At 43.8% G+C, this 25,894-nt stretch overlaps 1 protein-coding gene across 1 annotated transcript in view; it reads right to left on the bottom strand.

The window, feature by feature from the left end:
* The window catches only part of KIF5C (kinesin family member 5C), a 153,652-nt gene that overhangs the window by 56,732 nt on the left and 71,026 nt on the right, over positions 1-25,894 (bottom strand). Inside the window, exons 5-11 of the mRNA XM_059394320.1 lie at positions 25,516-25,564; positions 25,207-25,262; positions 24,438-24,525; positions 18,140-18,264; positions 15,412-15,516; positions 14,903-15,051; positions 3,645-3,793 (exon numbers count right to left, since the gene is read on the bottom strand). Of these exons, the coding sequence (XP_059250303.1) occupies positions 3,645-3,793; positions 14,903-15,051; positions 15,412-15,516; positions 18,140-18,264; positions 24,438-24,525; positions 25,207-25,262; positions 25,516-25,564 (721 nt within the window). The remainder of the gene's footprint in view (positions 1-3,644; positions 3,794-14,902; positions 15,052-15,411; positions 15,517-18,139; positions 18,265-24,437; positions 24,526-25,206; positions 25,263-25,515; positions 25,565-25,894) is intronic.

Here is a 25,894-nt window from a genome sequence, read left to right on the forward strand (position 1 = left end):
CGCCCATGGCTGGAGAAGAGCAGTCAAACTTCTACAATTATAAAGACACCATACAAGGACAGACCCCTCTTCCCCAGCAGAGAATGCAGACAGTGGACGGTGCTGCCTTCAGTGGTTCAGCCTACAGGGTGGCAACGTCAATACCCAGGATTCGCTGAGGTGAACTCAGTGGCTGATTCCTACAGGTTTAGAGCCAATGTGTGTGTCAAATTTCAAAAGAAAGCTGGAAATATCCTGCCACTTGGGTTTTACTGGAGGGGACCTCTTCTTCTCGACTTTATCTCTCAAAGTCCCAGCTCTCCAGTTGAAAGAAACCACCCATGCTCTCATGATGACGAGGAATTGGGCCTGGTGCACGGGACACTGTTGAGGGGCTTCTGGTCCCTTCCTTCCTGGTATGGCATTTTTCACGCTCCTCTAACTGGCCTACACACAAACCACTCGGGCTGTGCGCATACTGCAAGATGATGGAGAGACAATGAATCTCACAGTCAGCTGCCCTACGTTCAGATCCCTGCTCTGTCACCGAGCCACTGTGGGCAAGACACTTAACCGCCTGAGTCATCCAGGTGTTCTCCAAAAAATTACCTTGAAACATAAATGTGGGGTGCCTGGGTGGCTCAGTCATTAGGCATCTGCCTTCAGCTCAGGTCATGGTCCCAGGGCTCTGGGATTGAGCCCCACCTGGGGCTCCCTGCTCAGCAGAAAGCCTGCTTCTCCCTCTCCTCTCCCTCTGCTTGTGTTCCCTCTCTCGCTGTGTCTGTCTATCAAATAAATAAATAAAATCTAAATAAATAAATTAAATGAATGAATGAATGAATGAATGAATGTTAGCTTAGGAGGACACGAGAGCTCTGCAGATCCCCTTCTCTATGACAGCCACTCAGTGATTACACAGTCATGGTAGAGGCGGGTCTCAAGACTCTCTCCCTCTTCTCTTTCCTGCCCTCTCTCTAGAGGCCCTCACCCCTACCTATGCCTTCCTGTACTTCCTAAAGCTCTACTACCATTTCTTTCCCCAGCTCAACCTGGGCTCTCTGAGCTCTAGACCCTTGGACCTAACTGCTTATTTGACATTTTCACCTGGATGTTCCACCTTGAACTCCCCTCCTCATCTCCCTTGTCTCCAGTCTGGTTCTTCTCTGGTATTTCTTTTTTCAGTAAACTGTTCTACCCTCCATCCAACACAGCAGGCTGGAAAACTTGGCACTCTGTCTCTCTGCAGCCAGCTCCTCACCAAGCCCTGCTGGTTTTATCTCCTAAACACCTCTCTGGTCCATCCATGTCTCTCCCTTTCCCTTGCCCTCTCAATTCAAATACTGTAACCTCATCCCTGGAAGACCATCCTTGTTCCTGGCCGGCCATCTCCAACACAACCAATGGATCTTCAAAAATGCAAATCTTATCATATGATCTTCAGTTGAATATCCTTGAAGGTCTTCCCATTGCTAGATTCTCATTGCTAGATAAAACCAAAATCCTGAACAAAAACTGTTTAGGCCTGCCCATGACAGGTCTGCCTACCCCCTCTCCTCGTCTCAGGCCTTTACTGCCCCTCCCCAGCTCACCACACTGGCCTTCCTGCTGCTGCCCGAGGCCAAAGGCTGCCCCTCCAGGTTGTTGTAAGTGTGGCTCCCTCCACCCCACCCCCACTTCTTGCTGCTCCTAACTGCTCTCTTTCTCTCAGATCTTATTCCCTAGGTTGCTTATCAGGGGAAACCTTCACTGACTTCTCAGTATAACTAAAAGTTATAATAATTTCAGTACCTTCTACTTTCCATTTTTGGCATGCAGCACAGACACATTTGTTGACTGTGGAGTCTGTCTCCCTCACCGGACTATAAGCTTGTAAGGGCAGAGACCATGATCGACGGCTCACCCCTTCCACTCCAGCAATGGGTTAAACATGTGTTTACATAACATACATCTACCGAAGTCTATCGTGTGCCAGAAACCATACGTGAGTTTTCCCAAATTATGTACATAAGGGCTTATGTAGAATCTCACCCTGTGGGACATGGAAAACAGTGTATTTCTGAGTAGATTTGCACAGTGGACAAAGTGGGGCAAACAATTAAAATGATGCCAAGTTAAAAGTCCAAAAGTAAAAGGAGAGTGCCAGGCAGGAGGGTATTAGGCAAACTGGACAGCGGGCCGACCCTAGAGGACAAAGTTGGAAGAGGCACGGAGGATCGCAGGGGGAAAGCTTGGCAAGGGACAGGACCGAAGAGAAAACAGCAAGGCTGGTGGCCCACTGCGCAATGTTCTAAGGCCAGCCTCCCTCCCTGTACCAAAAGGCTTTACTGAATGTTCCAACTGCCCAGCAGAGAACTGACCCAAGAGGATCCCAGAAATAGAACAAAATTTCATACGGCCACTCCCCGCCTTGCCAACCATCCCTCCCCATTCTCCTAACTCCTGCCAAATCGCAAGGAATCATCCGCCGGCCACAGGTGCTGAATTATTCAATTATTCTAGCAGCTTTCAAAACATGTGTGCGGCTAGAAAAATCTCCCAAAAAGAAAAGAATTGTGTTATTTAGGCTACTAGGTCACTTCTTGAACCTCTCTTGAATCCTGCTTTGCTTCGCAATTGTTTTTCCATTGAATAGTAGGTCACTGGCACCCCACCTTTCCTAGCAAAAAAACAGCGGCAAACACAGAATCACAAGACCATCCACCGCTAACTCTGTGGTTACACATAGGCGGGTTCTACCCCCCTCCTGCCTAGCAGCCCCCAGGCTTCTACGCTCACCCAAGAGACTGAGGTCTACGTCAGTGCCTGGAACTCGTAGTGGACAGTGGACACAGTGAAGAATATGGATCTCCAGCTATCCACTCTGCCCCTACACACACACACCAACCTGCCTATTTCAGTTAAAACAACAACAACAACAACAACAAACCAGAGAGATTTCTACCTTCTAATTCCATCACAATGCTAAAAGTCCCAAAATAATCTGTCTGCACTTGGATCTGGAAACCCCTCTTCAACGCCTCACCCACAACCCACCCACCCAGTGTGTGTCAGCTCTCTGAGATATTTTCTTTGAGTAGAACAAACCAAAGAGAATGTTTTTTGGGGAGGAAAAAAGAAAAAAACTAGTCACGAAATAAGCCGGTAAGACTCCATTTTAGCACAGAACTTCATCAGGAGCCTTCTATTTCTGGCTCTGAAGAAGCAGAGCACAGAGATCAACTGGCCCCCTGAAAATGCAAATACTTGCCAGAGGTGACTTCTAACCCCAAGTCAATTATAAAACTCACACAGGAGTGAATGGCATATTTTTCATTTAATCAAAAGTAGTCTGAGTCTCAAAGTCTCAGCTGCTGCACTCAAAACCTCAAACATGGCTACCAGAGAGGATTACACTAACATAGAGGAGCAGCTCACTGGAAATAGATTAAGGCAACCTTGCAAATAGCACTTGCCCACACTAAGCACGCCAGTCAGCCAAGTGACGGGGTCAGGTGGGCAGCTTCTCTACACAATGAGAAAACTTCACTCATTCACACAGATTGTTGCAAGGCAGAACCAAGCTCCGCCATCATCCGGTCCTTCCCAAAGTGTCCCAGGATACCAGCTGTCCCAGGAGAAGGAAACCACACGTTCATGCCTCGTTCTTCCTCTCCACTCTTCCTTACCGTTTCTCCATCTGTTCAGCTCCATCTCCAGATGCTGGATGACATTCTTCAGAGTCTTGTTTTTCTCCTTCTCCTTTTCATATTTCTTCTTCCACTCTTCTGCTGTCAGTTCCAGGTTCACAGAGACTGTATTCTTGATGGTCTTAGCCCTGGGGTCAAAGACAGAAGGGAAAGATTCTGAGAGTAGCTATTAGATTAGCTAAATCATGAATACAATTAAGCCTCAAATACTTCTGCATCCAAAGACTGGGGAGATCAGAGGGGACCCTAGGATCTACCGCCTCCTCACTCTGTTACTGGCACCACTGCCCCTGAAGACTCCGAGCTCACCATCCCCTTTTCCCATTTTCCTACCAGTCTAAATCCCAAGGCTTTTCCCTCGAATTGTCTCCCAGGGCCACCTCTTTCTTGGTTCACCCTGCCACCATCTTAGTCTATGTTCTCAGCCCTGACTTACAGTCAGTCTTTCTCAAGCATTCAGCATCCTCCTCAAAGCATCCAGCATGGCCCTGCCAGGTTCATCTTCTTAAGTAAGTTTCCTTTCTATCTTAACTTTTATGAAACACTGGGGATATACCAAGTCAATTGAGACAAAGTCTACGGCCTTGCAGAGATTACAGGTTTTCATACCAATAAACCACAGGCTGAAGTAATGCAATCAGTTGTTTCTGTAATGCACTGAACCATGTCAACAGGGTGGGTCACTTAATGGCTTCAGGCCCAGCCAGGTGAAACCACAGCTCCCCTCTGAGCACATGACCCCCTCATCACAGGCCGCTGTCACCATGTAGGAGCAGAGGGCCCACTACTCTCAGTTCATCCCATGTTTCAAGGGAAGTCAGCACTTGAATGTTTTTATTTGTATCTCTCAATTTCAAACAATTTCCCCAAAATAACAGCTAGGGCAAACAAACATGTCTGAGGGCCACCATTTCATCATTTCCAGTATAAGAGATAGGAGTGACTTTCTAGGGCATATGGCTGGGGGAGGGGGATGAAGCCACAGTGGATGTCTGTGTGGATCCACAAGTTACTCAAGGGAGCAAGTGATGAGAGCGAAGGCAGTGGCAGCTCTAGCTGACCTACACAAATGAACACACAAGCAGACTTTCGGATTATAAAGGAAACTGACCAAGACAGAATTCCATTTATTATTTACTTCTTAAGAAGGTGAAAACTTCATTTAAAAATGTGATATCCTGATTTATTTGCTCTTCCCTTTTCCATTTTAAACTCCCACAAGTTCTTGTACTGTCATATTTGCCAGCATTATCTGATGCGTGATTCAGGTTAATTACTGTTGTCATGAAACGACATTTTGGACATGATTTCTATTTCAGGGAGAGAAACTTCACCAGCCCCCACCAGGGCTACAGATGTCATTCCAAAAATTAATTCCTAAAGCAGACAACTAAATAACCCAACCGTCAAAAGAGGAGTGAAATGAAGTCAATGTGAGACTCCACTTAAGAATTAGTCAAATTCTCCATCGTTCACTGTAGCTTGAGGCTTCTATCCCCAGAAGGGCTCCAAGTCTAATTTTTCAAACAGCAGCAATTTTCTTCCTACTTGCAGTCCATGCCAGCTTGCCATTCTCACCTCGTCTTCTAACATCCATGGGCGGAGGCGTGTCTGCTCCGCAGAAGGAGCACAAACAGTTCAGCATCATCACCTGAGTGATTAAGGAAGTGACAACTCATGTATGGCTAAAATGCTTGTGGGCACTTAGGGCTCCATGGGGAGGCTACTGGTCTTAGTTTTTACACCATAATGAGTCTCTTGATGACTTCCAAGGATACCACAAAGAGAAGGATAGAGCCCTCATGCTATATCCAGGCAGGGTGAGCCAGAAGGAGAGTGTTGGGAGAAGATGCAGCAAGGTTATCACTGGTATAACGGATCCTCATTCTCAGAGTTCTTTTTTTTTTTTTTTTTTAAGATTTTATTTATCTACAGACAGAGATCACAAGTAGGCAGAAAGGGAGGCAGAGAGAGAGAAAGGGAAGCAGGTTCCCTGCTGAGCAGAGAGCCCGATGCAGGGCTCAATCCCAGGACCCTGAGATCATGACCTGAGCCGAAGGCAGAGGCTTTAACCCATTGAGCCACCCAGGTGCCCCTCAAAGTCCTTTTAAGCTGTTCAGAAAATTCTTCTTCTTCCACTTTCATAGTGATCAAGGTCCTGGCAGAAAATAGATGGCCCATTCAAACTGCATAATTTGGGAAGAGTTTACCAAAGATGGGATGGGTGTTGGGGGGCCATCACCATGTGTAGGCTGAAGGGTGCACAGAGACAGGGACCTATGAGAAGGTGGCTGCCCGGTGACATCTGTAACAGCTTTTAGTCTGGGGACACAGCCAACCCAAGTGTTCCTGCAAAGAAAGAGCCAAGAAACTATACCCTGACCTCACTTTCTTCTCTCCTGATCCCCTCCTCTGATCCATGTTCCTTTCCACTGGTAGAACCTAACTTGAAGCCAGAGACAAGAGAGCACTTTTCCAGAGAGGTCACTGTCCCAGGGCCCAAAGCAGTGCAAAAAATGATACAGAAATGACCCACAGAAGCATTTGGAAGATATAAAACCCAACTCTAATTTGGAACTCAGAACAATGGTGGGAAAGCCTACCTCATGCTACTGCCCTAGACTTCATTTTAGTTCCAAATGGGACAGAACATGCCTTTCCATCCACTGGAAGTAGAATATAAAGAAACCAGTCAACAGTGATTGGAAAAGATGCCAATCCTCCCCAGAACTGCTCTATAAATTTTAAATAATCTCAAATAAAATCGCAGGAGGCTTGGGGTGTGTGTTTAGAAACTGACAACCTAATTCTAAAATTTGTAAGAGAAAGGCAAAAAGGCCAAGAATAACTAAGACAACTCTGAAAAACAAAGAGGACAGAATATCAACACTTATTACACAGTCACAGTAATTAAAAGTGACTGAATAGTACAGAAACTTTAGAATAGAAACAGAATGGCGGCACCTGGGTGGTGCAGTTGGTTAAGTGTCCATCTCCTGATTTCGTCTCAGGTCCCAATCTCAGGGTTAGGAAATAGAGCCCATATGCGGCCCTGAGCTCTGTGCTCAGTCTGCTTGGATTCTCTTTCCCTTTCCCTCTGCCCCTCCCCCTGCCACAGCATGCCCTCACTTGCATGCACTCTCTTTCTAAAATAAATAAATAAATCTTTAAAAAAAAAAAAAAAAGAATAATAACAGAATGGATCATTCAGAAACAGACACTAGCCTACGACATCATCTGATTTAAACAAGGTGCCCACACAACACAGTGGGAAAGAATGGTCCTTTCAATATATGGTGATTGGGGGGGGGGAGGGGCAAGGGGGAAGGGTATGTGTGACCTTTATGTACTCCCCCAAACCATATAAAAATGGTTTTTGGTTATGTGGATTTTACACATAAATGTGAAAGGTAAAACAATGAAGGCTCTAGAACAAAACAGGAGAATATCTTTAAGACTTTGTGGTAGATAAAGATTTCTTAAATAGGACATAAAAGTAAAGATAAATTTGACTTCATCAAAATGAAAAAAAAAAAAACATTCTTCATTGAAAGTCACCACCAAAAACTTAAAACTTAAGCTACAAAGAGGAAGATGATATAAGCAATACATGTATCTGTTAAAGGACTTGCCCAAAATAACTCCTATAAATCAATAAGATAAAAGCAGACAACTAATATAAAAACTGGGCAACGATTGAATAGGCACCTACAATAGATGTGTCAATAAATACCCCCAAAATGTCACCTAACATCATCAGCCATCAAAGAAATGTAAAACAAAATAATAAGGATACCTTCACCCAATGGAATGGCTAGAAATTTTAAACTGATAATACCAAGTGTTGGTGAGAATGTGCAGAGACTATAACATTCAGGTGCTACTAACGGGAGTATAAATTTTTCCAGTCATTTGGGAAAACTCTGGTACTATCTGCTGAAGCTGAATATCTCATATCTATGAGCAATTCCACTCCCAGATACATAACCAACAGAAATGAGGTCAATATTCACCTAAAGCATGATAACCAATTTCATAATGACTTCATTTGTAACAGCCCCAAATGAAAACAATCTAAATATCCATCAACAGTAAAATAGATACCACATATACTATATTCATACAAAGAAATATAACCATGAAAAATGAAACTACTACTGCACTTCACAATGTAGTCGATTTTAAGGATACAATGTTGCATAAAAGAAGCCACACACAAAACTGTAGTGTATGTTAGTATTTATATAAAGTTCAAAGACAGGCACTAGTAATCTATGTTGATGGAAGTCAGGATGACACTTCCCCTTCAGAGGTGGGTATTGATGGTGAGGGTACAGTAGGGAGGCTTCTAGGATGCTGGGTGACAGTTCTATGTGTACATATATTTGTAAGAATTTATTGAGTTGCACACTTGAGCTTATGGATTTTATTATACATATGTTATAATAAACCAAAAAAGGGTAAGAAAAGAAAGTGATACTGAAAGGAATCAAGTCAGATATAAGAATTTCTAGATCATGGAATCAACTAGAGTGAGTCACTGAGAAAGATACTTGAATCTCTGTGCCTGGAGTTATTTCTTCTAAATAGAACAAACATTCCATCTAGGATGTTGAAACCAACCTTACAAGGTGGAATAAAGCGTATCTCAGTCTCTCATTTCCGTAAAAGACTTAGAGCAAAAAGATGTTGACCATCTACAATCTCTTTTGCTGTTTACCTTGAACTTCAGGGAAATTTACAGAATAGAGAAGCCTAATCATTAGGTCCTGTCTAATTTGGCTACTCATACCTAATTCCCTTTCCTCCTGTGCAAACATTCAGTTTGCTGCCATCAGGTGGGTGGGGTAGTGGTCTACACTGGCTTTTTTGCCTTGTCCACTGTAGAGCACATCCAAGTATCTTTTAACTTTCACATTCTTTCTCTTTCATTTTGGTTTTCCATATACTTGCTAGCTATAATCACACTAAACAGCATTACATCTGGACTCCATTCAAATACAATGAATCCACATGGATCATGAGCACTCAAGGATGTGTTCTAGACACAATTCAGGGATGTGTGAGCATACACACATGTGTTTACTCTTTAACCTGGTTGCCAAAGAATTTCAGGTACCTTACAAGGAAGCAAAATCAACGGGACCACAAATAGTGAGAAATGCTCCTAAGGTGGGCTTTCTGATTTTGCCTATGTGAAGCTAGAGAGCAACAAGCAATACCACCCAGCCCCTACAGTCCTGGGATATTATCTCCCTGATACAGGAAACAAACCAGTGATCTGCAGGAACCTTACTCTAGCCATAAATTTTCTGCTCACTCATCGTGTTTATACGTCTATCCCACTGTGACAACATGTGTTAATCTCAGTGTGACCGGATCACTCCCAAAGGAACAGAGGAGTGTCTTGAGTCTTCATTCTTAAACATCCTCAGGCTTTTCAGCCAGAGCCCCCAAGCTGTATATAGAAATAAATGCCCATTCCACGGTTATATCCATAGCAAATACTGAGCAAAATCCTAACCAAGGCTATTTAGGGGAAGACCTTAACTAACCTCAGGTATATACCCTACCAGCAAGACCTGCTCAGCACTAATAAGCCAAATCTTCAGGGTACAGTTATCAGGATTTCTGTTTTGCAGTTTTTCTTTGTTTCTGTTTGCTTCAGAGAGCCAAGCACAGCTTAAATAATATATGATCCAGACTTGCCCCAGATATAACAACCTCCTTTCCCCACAGGAAGGGAACCAGGACCCAGTTTTTAAAAGACCTCAATGCTAATGAATGTTAACCACCTTTGAAAAAGAATGTTAACTGGGGCGACTGGCTGGCTCAGTTGGTTAAGCATCTGCCTTTAGCTCACAGCATGATCTCAGGGTCCTGGGATGGAGCCCCACCAGCCTCCCTGCTCAGCAGCGGGGAGGGGGGACCTGCTTCCCCCTTTCCATCTCCCCCTCCCCCCTCCTATTCTCTCTCTCGCTTTCAAATAAATAAATAAAATCTTTAAAAAAATAAAAGAAAGGAAGAAAATGTGAACCCTAGACCAAGCATAGTAAAGAGCGCAGGTCACAGTACCTTTTCCACAGAGTTTCCCCACAGGGAGACAGTCAGAAAAGGACTCTTAGACATATTTCATTGAGGAGTGGAAGGAAGACCCTGCCCCCTGGTCATTTCCTGCCCAGTACCTCTAGGTCTCTCTGTCCCTGATTTTGTAGTTTACATGTTCGGAAGCATAGGTCCAGGTATCTAGGACTGCCAACCACATCCATCTCTATCACTGAGGTTAAGGCCCCATGGGTGACAACTACAGGCATTCTCATAATTTGGCACTTGAATCAAGCCCTTGTTGGAAGAGGGGACATCCTAGGGCCATTCAGTTCACATCACTCTGCATGATAAATCCCACCCCCACCCCACTCCTCAATAATTGCCTCTACTTGTACTTTCTGGGCGTATGTACTACTTTCATGCTATGTATGTAGCATGTTAGGGTTAGAACTACATACATAGGTTCTAACATGCTACATATCACAGGAATTTCTTCTAATTACTCTGGCCTCCCTGAGAGAGCCAGAAAGATGTGTTTTCTTGGTATCTTCCTACCTCTTACTTTCAGCATTTTCCTTCCATTATACCTTACAACATGTATTTATCACATGATCATGGGGACTTGAGAGTCTAAAAGTCACAGGGCAGGCTAGGGGGCTGGAAACTCAGGCAGGGATAGATGCTGCAGTTTTGAGGCAGAATTTCTTCTTTTCTACGAAACCTCAGCTTTTGCTCTTAAGGCCTTCGACTGATTGTGTAAGGCCCACCAGGTTGTGGAGAGCAATGTGCTTCACCTAAAGTCAACTGACATAAATGTCAATCTCATCCACAAAGAGCTTTGTAGCAACACCTAGATTAATGTTTTTTTCAATAATTGAGTACTACAGCCCAGCCAAGCTGACACATAAAACCATGATAGCTTCTAATGTGTTCTGAGTCTTAGTCTCCACATAAAACACCTAACCTCCTTCTGGAAACATGACTCTTGCAGAGCATCTTCCCATTTCCTGGTGAGCCCATTTTCCTCACTTGCGAGCGGGGGGTTAAGGGAATGAAAAATTAAAAAGCTCTAAATTTTGTGTCTTCTGGACAGAGTCTTGGGAGACTCCAGTCTCCCAAGAAACAGTGAGAAATGACAGATTTGGATGAGGATGTGGAGCCTGGTTAAACCTCCGTCATAAACAGAATATCTCCCTCCGAGAGCACAAATTAACCTTAATGGTGTTTCAGTCACAGGCACTGCAACGAGGGGTGATCTGAGACTTTTTTCCATTCTATGTCAAAAGTATAGCTAAGGGTCTGCTCTGCCTTGGCCAAAGTGCTCACTCTTACCCTTGCATATAACTTGTTATCATGATCTGGTGAACTGAGTTTTGCATGCACTCCATTCAGGACTAACTGTTTCGGTGAAACTGGGCAAGAGGTGGCAGAATTTAAAAAGGGGGGGGGGGTCATTTCAGAAAGAGAATAATATTACTTTCCCCAAATCACCAATTCTCCTTCTACATATAACATACAAATAAAGCCTTTGAATTATTCATGCTACATCAGTCAAAACTTAGTGTCAAAGATGTGCTGATTCAGGCCTACTCCAAACAGATCAGTCTGCCCCCAGGGGGGCCCCCTTTTCCTTCAGAATTACTCCTCCATCAAGGTACATTAAATAGGCTTCCAAGATAATTGGGTGATTTGAGTTCACACTTCTAAAACTTACAAATATCCTTTTCAAATGTGCTATGAAAGTACCTTGGAAGAGTAATTAAAGACTTAAAAAAAAAAATGCTGGAAGCCAAAAGAAAAAAAAAAATCAATGAAAGTGTTCTAATTTGAGTATCTGATTCCTTAAAAGCAAGAAGTGTTCTATTTTCCCACAGTTCAGCTTTTTGACTCTCGGCTGCCTAGAAATTCAAGTGTCCCCTCCTTAACTAGATTAAAAGCTCTTTGAGAACACAGAAAATGGCTTCTACTTCTTTAATAGTGCAATGCCGGGCACTCAGGGGACCAAAGACACAAATCTGACTAAATAAAAGAGCCAGAATTCATCACTGAAACCAAGAAATAGACTGTGTGCATTTTTTCCTTTTAATTCCAGTACCTAATCTAGAATCCTAAAGACTGCTGACTTGGGAGGCTGCCCTCAGGCATCTGTAGACACTTATCATGTTTCTACTGCTTCAAAAAATATACTATTCTATTCAGGGTATCAATATAGTAAAATAGCCTAGCAAGAAACACAGACTTGCTTCATGTCCTTGAAAAACCACATAGGAATAATGAAGGAAACTCGTACAGCCCTAAGGTCTGGCCACCCTGCAACAAGAGCATAATGAACACTCGTAACACTGAATTTGAGATGTGCCCAGCAGTCTTTTTTGAGTTCAAAGTGCTTAATCTCATTAGCTATCAGATACCATGTCTAATCCGATGTTCAGACTCTTGTCTGCTGTGTAATTGGGTTCAATGCGTATATTTAACAATAAAGCAGGTATGGGCCCCATAGAGAAGTTAGATGTCCTTGAAGAATCCATTAACTAACTCAGGGATAGAGGGTGAGGAACCAAACCTCACACCTTTCCAATTACAGGGTTGGAAAACATACCAGATCTAAACCTAACCAAACTTCTAGACATAATGGTGTCACAGCTCAACACCTGCCCTAATATTCTAAGGAATCCTACACAATAAGCATTTAATTCATCCATTCATTCACTGGATAAGCATTTATGGAATGACCGTCTACTGTATACTAGTTGTGCTGGATGCTTGTTGGGATGACTGACACAGATGATAAAACTCAGTCCCTGCTCTCATGGAGCCTAGTATCCAGATGACTAATAAAAGATGTCAGACAGGGGCACCTGTGTGGCTCAGTCGGTTAAGTGTCTGCCTTCAGCTCTGGCCATGATCCCAAGGTCCTGGGATCAAGTTCCACATTGGGCTCCCTGCTCAGTGGGGAGCCGGCTTTTCTCTCTCCCTCTGCCCCTGCTTATACGCTGTCAAATAAATAAATAAAATCTTTTTTTTTAAATGGCAGACTAATCGATTTTAGTTGAAAAGAGAATTGACATTTTATTTTTATTTCCTGGAATCCCAAATTAGTATCACTATTTCTTTAGTCTTTCATTCCAGGAACTTATTTCTCGCTCTACCTCACTCAGTCCGGCCCCTTCTCCCCAGTCTGTCCCAGACATTCCATTCCACTCCGGGCACTCCCATTTGTTTTATGACCTTCCCAGACTGCGCACTGTTGAAAAGGGAGACCTGCAACCGCCGAACCCCTGTCACATGCCAGCCCACCCCTGTGCTATATCAAAACTGAAGCATCTCATTAATCCTCTCAATAATTCTCAGAGGTAGGCGTTCGAGTTTTCCCTATGGACGAGGACAGAGAGGCTTGGAGAGAAGTAAACAAGAGAGAAGAATTGATCAGTAACAGAAGTTGGCTTCCAAACTGGAATTACCGACCCAGAGGCCTGTGCTCATCAAGGATCCTGATCAAGGAACTTGCACAGAAGAGGCTGGGGGTCATATTCTACAATCCCCATTCTATGTCATCCTATACGTTTAATCATTTACTGGTATGTGCGGTCAGGTGCAGCACCTAATGGCTTAGAGTCTAAGTCTCCACGTCATCCTCTGTACATGGGGGAGATAGGAACCACTGCGGCTGGGCACTCGTGATCATGACGATGCTGACACTTGCCTCACTAAGGTCAGAAGAAAGAGGACGGTCGTGAGACTCTCCCTACAGACAGCTGCAAACGCCCACTCACAGCAGCACCTGGAGACAGACAGCCCATGCCCCAGGACAGCCCTCGCTTGCAACGATTCAGATTATTTTTACTTCGCAAGTCAGACATTTTTTTTAAAAGAGAAGTTTCCTCCGTAAATGCATTTGGTGCTAGTCTGCTCAAACATGTCTTCAGAGAAAATACGCTTAAGGTGAAGAAACCAGGAGAGACAGGACAGGCAAGATGATCACCACAGTATTCCGTGTTTCCCATAAGCAGGTGCTGGTTTATAGGTATCCCATGACCCTTCTAGGGCTATCCTCCTGCAATCTGTGCACCTAAGCATTTGACTACTCAAGGAAGTGATCTGAGAAGTAAAGGACCCAAACCCAGTTTAAAAGATATTAGTTCTACAACATTTCAATGTAATTATTATTTATTTAGACATCCCACAGGTGCCATGACTGCATAATTCTATGTTCTGCTGTGGGTTCAGGAAATGACTGGGGTTTAATGCAGTTTAAACAGGCCCTAACAATTCCCCATGCGGCATGCCCACCCTGATTCGTCCATTCTCTAGGCATCTTAAACTATTTCTCAGACATGACCACACAACACAGTCCCAGGGGAAGACAGGGGGAGTGCTGTGTGCATCCATTTACAAATAAGCCAGGTGAAGCCTGCAAGGAACTGGTGACTTGTCTGAAGACCACACAACTGTTCAGAACTGAAGGGCATGGCAGCACTGGAACCCACATGCTGAACTGGCACCAAGGGTCCATGGCTGAAGGAGACAGGCTCTGGGCAGCAGATGGGCTGGGCAAGAGAGGCAGGAAGGCCCACACTAACCCACACACATGAATGTTGTCTCAGGATTACCACACTGTCCTGCTGCCCACCTGTGAGTTCTCAGATATCTAGACATTTGTGAAGGTGGGAAGAGGGCTGCCACCATGCCGTGCCCTCTCCTCAGTATCCATGGTGTGCCTCCCACTCCCAAGTTTATATGAGGATTTCCTTCACCCCCTTTTATATTTATGCAATCACTCCATATTCATCCAAGTTTCTGGTTTTTCTATTAGCGACTCTGTAATGGATCCCAAATATTGGAATTAAAGGAAGCTATCAGTCTTGAGCTACACACACTTGAAATCCTATGAACCCCAAAATAAGATTTAACTCCGTGAAGACCAAAAGCAACACTCCACTGAATTACCAGCAGTCACATCTATAATACATTCAAGCACTTCTTTAAAAATATCATACCCTTGACTGGCATATACCTGCAGATTCTTTTAAAACATAATTATTCTTTTGGTCTCAGTCAGCGATGCCTCAAGTTTACAGGCAACACCTGCTAGGTGCAATTTCCTAACGGACTGCTTGCTACTCCCTCCACTTCCTCACTGACGCTAACCCCTCACCACTCAGAGCACCGGAGTGAGAGACCACACCCACCTTTGCCCAAACATCAGTGTTGACTTGGTCTCAGCCTCATTGAAGACAGAGGGAGAACAGCAAATAACGATGGTGGTTCTACAGTTCCCACCCAGAGAGTCCTGAAGAATCCGAGTCATCTTGCTGTCCCGGTATGGCACATGTGTTTTCTATTTAGGAAAAAAAAGTATTGGCTATTATAGCCATTGTCCATTCACAGAGAAAACACAAGCAAGTTAGCAAAGGGGGCACTGGACTTAGAAACATGTGTAGAACAAGTTGTTGCCTAGTCTTTGGATTTGGCCAAAGTTTAAAGTGCCCAGTCTGGGGCCTGGGGAAATTAGCATCACCATTCACACATTTTAATGGACTAGATCTCCCAGCAAGTAGGATGTCTACAGCCAGGATTCCCTCTGTTCCTTTCCAAAGAAAAACAAACTAATCTCTGGGATATGTGGCAAAGAGTGTACACAGACCCAAAAAGTGACTTCTCATAATATCATTCAATAGATGGGGATAGGATCACTTACTGTCCCTTCTGCCAAGGCCGAGATCACGTTTCCAAGAGCAGACAAAGATTTATTGATATTTTTAGCTTCATCGAGAACAGCTCCCTCGGCACCAGTCTTGCTGACCTACCAGAGAGAAGAGAAAGCAGTGAGCTGCGCAGGGCAGCAAAAGCACAGAGCAGAAAATTCCAATTCACGGGAGGGCACAGGGCTGGGGATTGAGGGGGGCCGATGTGAATTCTCCTGGAACGCAAGACAAAATAAAAGTAAGTAAGAATCACGTTGATCAAACCATCCCTTGTGCCTGAGGCTGGGGATTTGTTCTGTCTTGTTGTCATTTTCCTCTCAATTAGGTTTTAGGGGAATGGCTGAAATGCCTCTAGTGGTAGAGCTGCAGATGCTTCCCTGGGGGACATCCATCGAGGGAAACCAGGCTCCAAGAGTGCTGTCACCACAGAAAGGCTGGGGTCCTGCACGCCTGAGCCACAGCCTCCTCACTGGAGGGAGCCCAGGGGAAAGGAAAGCATGACACGAAAACACCATCCTGGCCACAATGAATGGACATACTGGGCAAGTGTACATTATAAGCTCCAACTTCAGGCAAAGACAAGAGGTGGTGGGAAGTTGTCCCTGCCTGACTGACTCTGTTCCCTGACTTACTGACTCCAGTAGCAAGGAGAAGGGGAACCACCGTCCAAAAGGCAAGATACTCAGGGGCATCAAAGTCAAGAAAGTGTATGTTACGTGGTCAACTTGTCTTCTCCCCTCTGCAGCCAGAGGGACCACATACTGTCCCTCCTCTGCTGTGCTATTCCTGGCAATTTCCTACTGACAGCGTCGGCTCTAGGTAGAGAGCAGTTTACAGATCCTTGGGAGAGAGGCAAACCCCCGTGCTCCCTGGCTCGGCTGGTCGGCCAAGTGAGGCAGGAGGAGCCGTTGCTCTCGGGGGAGAGAGGGAAGCAGGGAAGGGACCGCAAACTGTGCAAAGACCGCCAGCCACGAGGGATGGAAAGGAACACGCATCCAGGGGGCAGTGTTTTCAAACACTGGAGATACTCCTTTCTCTGCGAACTGTGTGTGTGCGGACACCACTGCTGACAGAGAAATAATACTGCTGCTGGGTCCCCAGCGACAGCCTATTCACACAGCATGCTCTAAGGTGGTTTCACATCGGAGCACCTTAACGCCACGAAATATACGAGACAGGGACAACTGTCTTCCATTTACAGACATAGAAACCTTGAGCTCCAGAAAGGTCCACCGGCAGCCCAAGGCAAGAACACCATGTAGGGGAGCTGGGGATTAAAGCCCGGAGTTCATCCTAGTAGAACACATGTGGACACGTCTAGAGCAAAGGAGTATAGATGTGAGCAAAAGAAACAAGGTACAGGACCACAACTGTAAAGTGCCTATATCCTAAGCAATAACCACGACACTGTGCAGAGGACAGGCCTGCACACTCGACCGCCAGCACTAAGCTGTTTCCAGTGGCACGCAGGCCCAAGTGCTCCTCTCTGTGCTTGAAAGGGAAAGAGAGCAAACTCGGAAGCACAAAGGGGCCACTACGCTCTTTCCCCAGAGCCACACTGCTGTTGTGGCAGCAAGGCGAGGCCTGGCTGCCAATGTCCAGGCGAGAACTGAAAGGTTCTGCTCTGTCTTCCCATTCTGGTGCATGTCTATTTAATTACAGTTATAAGCTTGCACCCATAAAATGTTAGATACCCAGCCAGATCATTTTCCAGGAACATCCTGGAACATGACTCTGCTCATGGCTTTACAGATGTGTACAGGAGAACATTTCAAGTAGCCATTACTTACGCAGATGTTAGTGGCCATAACTTGGCGTATCCCAACTAAGTGGCGGGGAACAGTAAGTGGGGATCAATTACAGAGTCCTGGAGACTGGCCGAGCCTCAGGGCTGGCCTCTGGGGCCAGTCAGCACAGTGTCAGTGATGACAGAAGCCACATGGTATTGTGTACAGGAACTCGCTCTGTGAGGTCGCCGGAGGGGAGCAGTGCCCCCAAAAAGGGTGTGGCAGCAGGAAGCTCTGGCAGTGCTATGGAGGTGAGGCTGGGAGGGGGCAGCTAGGAGGTTCTTTGCTCTAGAGTATGGCCTCAGCCAGTGCCTAGGAAAGCATGGGACAGATGCCAAAAGAGAACCCCGACAAAACCAGAGAAGGGGCAGGGCTTTGACCAAACCTCTGCCTACTGGCCTCCTGGCCTGAAGGAAGTGAGTCTGCCCACAGGAAGCCCCGTCAGACCACACCCACCACAGACAGAAGCAGAGAACCCAGGAACAGCCCCAGGTTCCAGATCTTCTGTCAGCAAACAAATGTGTGGGGACAGGACAGTTACAGTCCAATGGCAAAGTATGTTTCTGGCCTATTTGAATCTGGTGCAACATGCGGATCTTCCCTTTCAGCAAACGGACACGTCCCTCCCCCATTTACACAACAGCCTCTACCAGGCTAAGCGCACACCACACTTGCCTAATGTCCTCATTGGGGCCTATTAAGCATAAATCCAAGTTGGCATTCAAAGCACCTCCTATGTCGTGAATAGGGGACTTCAGGACCAGAAAAGAGAGCAGAGAACTGAAGGTGAAATTTAATATTATCTTGGCACAATACCAGAAACTTTAAAAGCTCTTTAAAACCAGGGAATGGAAAGAGTATAAAAATTATACCATTGCACGCTGAAGCAAATAATAGGGAAAATTATAGATAATACAAATAAGGAACCAATTACCTTTTCGCTCCCAGCCAAATCAACTAGATAAAGCTTCCCACTGAGCTTCTTTTCCGTCTCTACATTCTCTTGTTTAATATTAATCAGGAAGATACTGTGACTTCTAGAGCTGTGCTCATTCATGTCTGAAAAGGAAAATAGTTTACTGTTCTGCAAAGAATAATAAGTTTAGGTAGCAAGCCTCTCATCTAAAAACCATAACAAATTATGCTCAATATAGCTCCACTTTTTAAAGTAAGTCCAGCCAATTTTAAAAAGTATCTGAGACCACGGTTTCTTTTAAAAAAGACAATAAGAGATTTAAAGTATCTTCACATGGCAAAGAAATTAAGAATCTTAGTAGATGGTTCAAGATAACAGATTCTCTAGCTTTGCCTGAAGCCCCCATGTTTTGGAACATCTCATTCCAGCCGGATACTTGGCCTCACAGAGCTCACACCTGGGGTGCCTGGGTGCCTCAGTCAGTAAAGAATCTGCCTTCAGGGACGCCTGGGTGGCTCAGTTGGTTGGACGACTGCCTTCGGCTCAGGTCATGATCCTGGAGTCCCGGGATCGAGTCCCGCATCGGACTCCCAGCTCCATGGGGAGTCTGCTTCTCTCTCTGACCTTCTCCTTGTTCATGCTCTCTCTCACTGTCTCTCTCTCAAGTAAATAAATAAAATCTTAAAAAAAAAAGAATCTGCCTTCAGCTCAGGTCATGATCTAAGGGTCCTAGGAATCTAGCCCTGTGTCAGGCTTCCTGCTCTGAGGGGAGTCTACTTCTCTTTCACCCTCTGTCAACCCCCTGCTTGTGCTCGCTCGCTCGTGCTCTCTCCCTCAAATAAATAAAATCTTTAAAAAAAAAAAAAGAAAGAAAGAAAGAAAGAAAAGAAAAGAACAAAGAGCTCACAGCTTCCTTCCCCTTCACCTTCAGTCTCTCAGGCTTTGTCTTTATGGTTAGAACCCAGTGTATTCTGTCTTCATCATGTGTGCAAGTCTTGCCTTATCCATAATACCACAAGCTTTCTTAAGGAAGGATTATGACCTTAAGATTTAAAACTTTTTTTTTCCCCTTAAATACAGTTCTATAACCCATACTAGGCACATAAAAGATCTCACAGATTAAATATGCTTCATCAGTACCAAGTACTAGAAATCTTTTTGGCCCCTGGTCTCTGTTAACTAGGCAGGGAGAGATCTCAGTGATGGTCTTCTTCAACCCCTACTAGCAATCATTTCTTAAAACCAACTTTCGAGGCACCCTTGTTCAAGATGGCTGAAGACTAATGCTAGACCTCCAGATCATGAGTTGGGGTGCAGGGCTGCAGGACTCAAAGAGGAATATCTTCAGACTTTATCTACATACTTGTCCAGTATGTAGAAAACAACAAGAATGTAGACAAAGATTGATTCCAACTAGAGTCCAACAAGGAAGGGCCTCAGTGTTTTGGAAAATGCTGGTATATCCATGATCTCCTCAACTATGAGTCTGACATGAAGTTTGACATTCCTATCACATATCCCACTATTGCTCCAGAAATTATAGCCCCTGAACTCAATGGAAAAACAGCAAAGATATACATGGGGGGCAAAATGTGCCTGACCAATCACTTTAAGCCTTTCTGGGCCAGGAATGTGCCCAAGTTTGGACTAGCTCATCTCATGGCTCTGGGGCTGTGTCCATGACTGGTAGTGGAAATCCCCCCTCTAGTTCAGAAAGGTGTGATCTGGTGTGAAGAGAAATGCAACCAGCGAAGGATCAAGCCACTAAGGCGAGACAGAAGGCCTTTTGATAGACTATGTTCCTATTCTCTGTGCATCACTCTTACTCACCCAACTTCTTCCCCTCATACCCTTCACCCATAATTGCTATTAAGTAGCTGCATCAGGCATTTCCAAAAAAAATAAACAAGAGTATTGCTACTGAATTTCTAAGACCACAGAGGGAGGGGAAAGACTGGGGCTCTGGAAAACCAAAAGGCAATTTACATCTCCTCGTTTCCCCCAGTTGGAGTAATGTGAGAGCCAGGAAGGACAGGAGGTGCTGAAAGTGGGCACATAGTCTTTTTGGTTTCTGGAGGTAACTTGTGAATAAAGCCTGCTTCCTCCGGTGGCCTGCCAAAAAATCTTTCCAGGATATATGGGGGGAAAAGTTAAAGATTACACAAAAATTATGTTGGAATTAATAAATGAATTTAGCAGAAGTTGCAGGATACAAAAGCAATACGTAAAAATCAGTTGCATTTCCATATACTAACAATATACAATCTGAAATGAAAATAATTCCATTTAAATTTTTGACAAAAGGAGGTACACCTGGTTGGCTCAGTCTGTTAAACATTCGACCCTTGATTTTGGCTCAGGCCATGATCTCAGGGTCATAAGACTGAGCCCGGTGTCAGGCTCTACCACTGCTTGGGATTCTCTCTCTGGCCCCACCCTACTAACACACTCTCTCTCTTTCTCTCTAAAATAAATAAATGAAATAAAATATCAACAAAAAGAATAAGAAAGATACTTGGGAACAGATTTAACCAAGGAAGTAAAAGAAATCTATGTTAAAAACTACAAAATGAGGGGTGCCTAGCTGGCTCAGTCAGTAGAATATGTGACTCTTGATCTCGGGGTTAAAAGTTCAAGCCCCAGGGCACTTGAGTGGCTCAGTGGGCTAAAGCCTCTGCCTTCAGCTCAGGTCATGATCCCAAGGTCCTGGGATCGAGCCCTGCATCGGGCTCTCTGCTCAGTGGGGAGCCTGCTTCCTCCTCTCTCTCTCTGCCTGTCTTTTTGCCTACTTGTGATCTGTCTGTCAAATAAATAAATAAAAATCTTAAAAAAAAAAGTTCAAGCCCCATGTTGGGTGTAGAGATTACTTAAAAACAAATAAAATCTTCTAAAATTTTTAAAAAGAATGAAAAATACAAAATTTAAGAAGACACCTCTATGTGGGAAGACATTCCTGTCTATAGATCAGAAGACTTCACATCGTGAAAATGTCAATACTACCAAAAGTGATCTAGAGATTTATTTATTTTTTTTTAAGATTTTACTTATTTATTTGACAGACATAGACCACAAGCAGACAGAGAAGCAGGCAGAGAGAGAGGAAGGGAAGCAGGCCCCCTGCTGAGCAGAGAGCCCGATGCAGAACTCGATCCCAGGACCCTGAGATCATGACCTGAGCCGAAGGCAGCGGCTTAACCCACTGAGCCACCCAGGCGCCCCGTGATCTAGAGATTTAATGCAATCTGTATCAAGATCCTCATTGTATTTTTTGCAGGAATAGGAAAGTCCATTTTGAATTCCTAAGGAATCTCAAGGAGCTCTGAACAGCCAAAACAATCTTGAAAAAGAACACTGGAGGTCTCACTCTTACTGATTTCAAAACTTATCATAAAGCCACAATAATCAGACAGTGTGGCATTGGCATAAAGGCAAACACAGAGATGGACCAATGAGAGCCCAGAAATAAACCCTCACATAAAAATGGTAAAATAATGTTCAACAAGAGTATCAAGACCATTTGATGGGGAAAAAACAGTCTCTTTACCAAGCTGAAAACTGTGTATCTACAAGCACAAAACATGAAGCTGGACTCTCACCTAGGCCATATACTAACTCAAAAACAATCAAAAACCTAAATGTAAAAGCTAAAACAATAAAACCTAGAAAAAAACATAAGGGACAACTTCACAACACTGGATTTGGCAATGATTTCTTGGAAATAATACCCAAACCACAGTGACAACAGTAAAAAACAGATATATTGGACTTGATCAAAATTTAAAACTTTTACGTATGAAAGGAAAGCACCAACAGAATGAAAAGGCAACCCACAAAATGAGAGAAAATAAATATTCACAAATTGTATATCTGATAAGGAACTGAGATCCAGAATACATGAAGAACTTCTATAAATCAACAAGAAAAAAAATAACCCAATTATAAAATGAGCAAAGGGCCTAAACAGACATTTCTTCAAAGACAATGTACAAATGGCCAATACGCACATGAAAAAAATGTCAGACATCACTGGTCATTAGTGAAATGCAAATTGAAACCACAGCGACATAACACTTCACACCCATTAGTATGGCTATTAAAACAAAAACAGAAACTAAGAAGCATTGGCAAGCATGTAGAGAAATTGAAACTCACACACACTCTTGTTGACGAGAATGTTAAATGGTATGCAACTACAACGTTAAATTATGTTAAACAATGTGGTAGTTCCTGAAAAAATTAAAAGTAGGTTGACATATGATCCAGCAATTCTGCTTCTGTATATATACACAAAAGAACTGGAAATGGACATTTCAACAGATATTTATACATCCATGTTCACAGCAGCATTATTTGCAACAGCCAGAAGGTGGAAGCAACATAAGTATCCACATGTCTATATGTGGGTGAATGAACAATGTAGCATATACCTACAATAGAATATTATTCAGTATTTTAAAAAGAAAGGAAATTCCGGCACATGCTACAACACGGATGAACCCTGAAGACATTATGCTACATGAAACAAGCCAGTCACAAGAGGGCTTCTATCATTCCACTTATATGAGGTACCTAGACTTACCCAGTTTATTGGGACACAAAGTGGTAAACCAGTTACCAGGGTTAGGAGGAGGAAGTATGGGGAGGTATTGTTCAATGGGCATGGGGTTTAGCTTTGGGATGATTAAATTCTGGAAACGGACAGTGATGATGGTTGCACAACGCTATGAATGGAATTAATGCCATTGAACTCTACCTTTAAAAATGGTTAAAATGGTAAGTTCTATGTTATGTGTAATTTTAAAACCACCTTACCACAATGATAAGAAAAATAATTAATGTCGAACATCTACAGTTCTGAACCAAGGGCCAAGATGGATTGTCAAGTATGCTATGAATAATTTACGACTAAAAATAGCTTAAGAAATCAAATAAATAACTTCTCTTTTTTTTGAGATTTTATTTATTTATTTGACAGAAAAAAGAGAGATCACAAGTAGGCAGAGCAGCAGGCGAGGGAGAGGGGGAAGCAGACTCCCTGCTGAGCAGGGAGCCCAGTGCAGGGCTTGATCCCAGGACTCTGAGATCATGACCTGAGGCAAAGGCAGAGGCTTAACCCACTGAGCCACCCAGGCACTCCTCAAACAAATAACTTCTTTATAAACAAGACGCTATTACTATGAGAATATCAGCCTTATGTGGAGGCAGAAGAGAAAGACATGGAATTTAACCTATGCTGTCTACATGTCTAGGCTCACCTATAAAATCTGCCACACATGTGAATATCATCTGATAGGATGTTGGGGTAGAGAAAAGGTAGAGAGTTACAGTATTGGATGACAGAATCACAGAGCCTTTGGTAGAAGAGACAGAGAGGCTATACCAGTCAACCAACCGATGCTTCCATCTCTTGTATGCCACACAGAGAACTTGGCCCCTCCAGGTAGCAGGCTTTCCTGGGGGCAGCTATCAGGAGCAGGGAGTTCTCATGGTCAGTCAAAACCTGCCTCTTGGTAGCTTCAACAATCCTGGGTGGCCTACCTATGTGGTTCATACAAAGCAAAACCGACTTCATGCATATCAGCACCATGAACATGTTAAGAAATATATTACACCGTCCCTATGTTCTCCTCAGAGTTTTTCTTTCTTCCAAGCTAGAAATCCCGAGCTCTTCCTATGAACTCACTCTGACTTGTTCATATTCCTAAAAAGGAGACAGCCCAAAGACGGAGGGCCAGAGCTACTGCTTCTCTAACATCAGACCCGCTTCCTGGAGATGTGTGTGCACGCCAAGGAAGGAACTGCAAGGTCAACACACTGGCCTGCATGTTGTTTGTTACTAACATAGCAAAGGAAGGTTTTCAATGAGGCTCTAAGCTCCACTTTCTGAGCTCCTTGCTTTTCTTTTCCTTTTTTACAGAGGGAAGAAATCTAAAGAGGTTTCCTTCCACAGTATGGCTAGCATATAAAATTTGTTGGCTTGCATTTTCTTTAACCTGAATAATAATGTGGTTAAAATACATTTAGAAGCTGGCTTTTAGTCCCCTTTCCTTGGCTGATTGATGGTTTCCCCCAGGGTCCAGAGGGAGGGGGCTACCAGGGCCCAGCGAGCCTCACCTAGCATTCCCAAGAGCTTCCTGCGTGGCAGAAGGCATGCCTCCCTCAACCTGCTGAGACACTCTTGTGCTGCACACTCCCGTGTGCTTGCTTCCGGGCCACTGCTTTATAACACCTTCCCTGGCATTATTTCCTTGTTGTCCCAAGGAAATACACTTGTATCCCAAGTGACAGGCTTTGAGAAAACACCACCCACACTTACTTGTGACAGCCACATGTCGGTTTGCTTTGCCTTCATCTATCACATCCATGACCTCCTCAGGGCTTGACACAAACCGCTCAGTACACCCCTGGAAGAGAGTCAGATCAGGTTCACCATTAGAAACTGGAAAGCAACTCTATTTGAAGACAGCTAAACATTCTCCCCTTTTTCCTCAAGAGGTGCAGAATAAGAGAAAGGCTGCCATGTGGATCCAACAGCTCTTCCTCCTTGCTTATGGCTTGAGTTCTACATCAAAGAGGAGTCTGCTAAAACCCAAAGAAACCCAGAAGTAAACCAGAAAAGAAATGTCCCCTTTTTCCTAGATGTTTAAGGACCTGTACATACTCAACAGCAATAGAAACAGAAAATAAAGAAAATCAGGGACAGAAAAAGAAATGGATGAGATTTTGCTTTGCTTTTCATGTGAGCCACCAACTTTAATTAGTCACTTTGAAGTTCTAGGCATAATGCTATGATAGGCTTCCTCTCCCTGCGAAGTATAGACAATTATCTCCACTATCAAAGCCTCTTGACATGTGAATAATAAATATCTGTTCACTTCACCACTTCTTACTCATGTGACTAGACCTCTGTGACACTTTCACACACAGATATGACTGAAGAAATTAAATGTCTATTTTTTATCCAGATGATATTAAATATAAAGAACATGATGAAACACCTACATACACCCTAAAACAATATTCTGGGCATATTTTGTAACAGTGCTGAGAGAGAAGTCAATGGCATCATCAAGTTTTCCTCATACCTTTACGTACGGGACTCTGTTTTTATCTTCATGAACAGCCAAGTTCGTCTTGGATACTGAAAATAAGGATGACAAAAGGCAGAGGAGAAAAGAAAAGTTAAAGATTCTGTATTGGAGGAAATTGTTACCAAAGATCTGCAAATCTAATAATCTCTTTAAGCCTTGGTTGAGAATAAGCAGATAGCATAAAGGTAATAAAACATCTCTATAAATTTTCATTAATTCCTTAAGCAGAAGAGCTATGAATCACTTTACCCTCCCTGGACCTTGTTAAAAAACAAATAGAGGACATATATTCAGGTTACTCACCATCAAGTAAGTCCCTGATTTTGTCCAAGTAGATCTCAAAATAGGAAACCTAGTTAAAAACAAATGGAGTTTGAAACAGAAATGCCATGCTGTATTTGAAGAATGTCATTATTAGAACTCATAAAAGCCTTTGTCATGCACAGCTAAGAAGAGCAGGAGTGGGGGGCAGAAAGCTAGATTCAGAAGCCTCCAGCAGAGCCCCATTCGACTCTGTGCTCTCCTGCTTCCTGCTAGGTCAGCCTGCTCTGAGGGCCCCTGCTCAGGGTGGACCCCTCCCTGCAGTACAGTGGGTCTTGTGGTCTGTGGTCTTGATTCAGGTGCTCCTTACACTGTGCGCTAGACAACCACTTACAGATGGACTCTACCCTTCACGCATGAT

Source organism: Mustela nigripes, chromosome 3 (assembly GCF_022355385.1).
Source record: "Mustela nigripes isolate SB6536 chromosome 3, MUSNIG.SB6536, whole genome shotgun sequence".
Taxonomy (NCBI): domain Eukaryota; kingdom Metazoa; phylum Chordata; class Mammalia; order Carnivora; family Mustelidae; genus Mustela; species Mustela nigripes.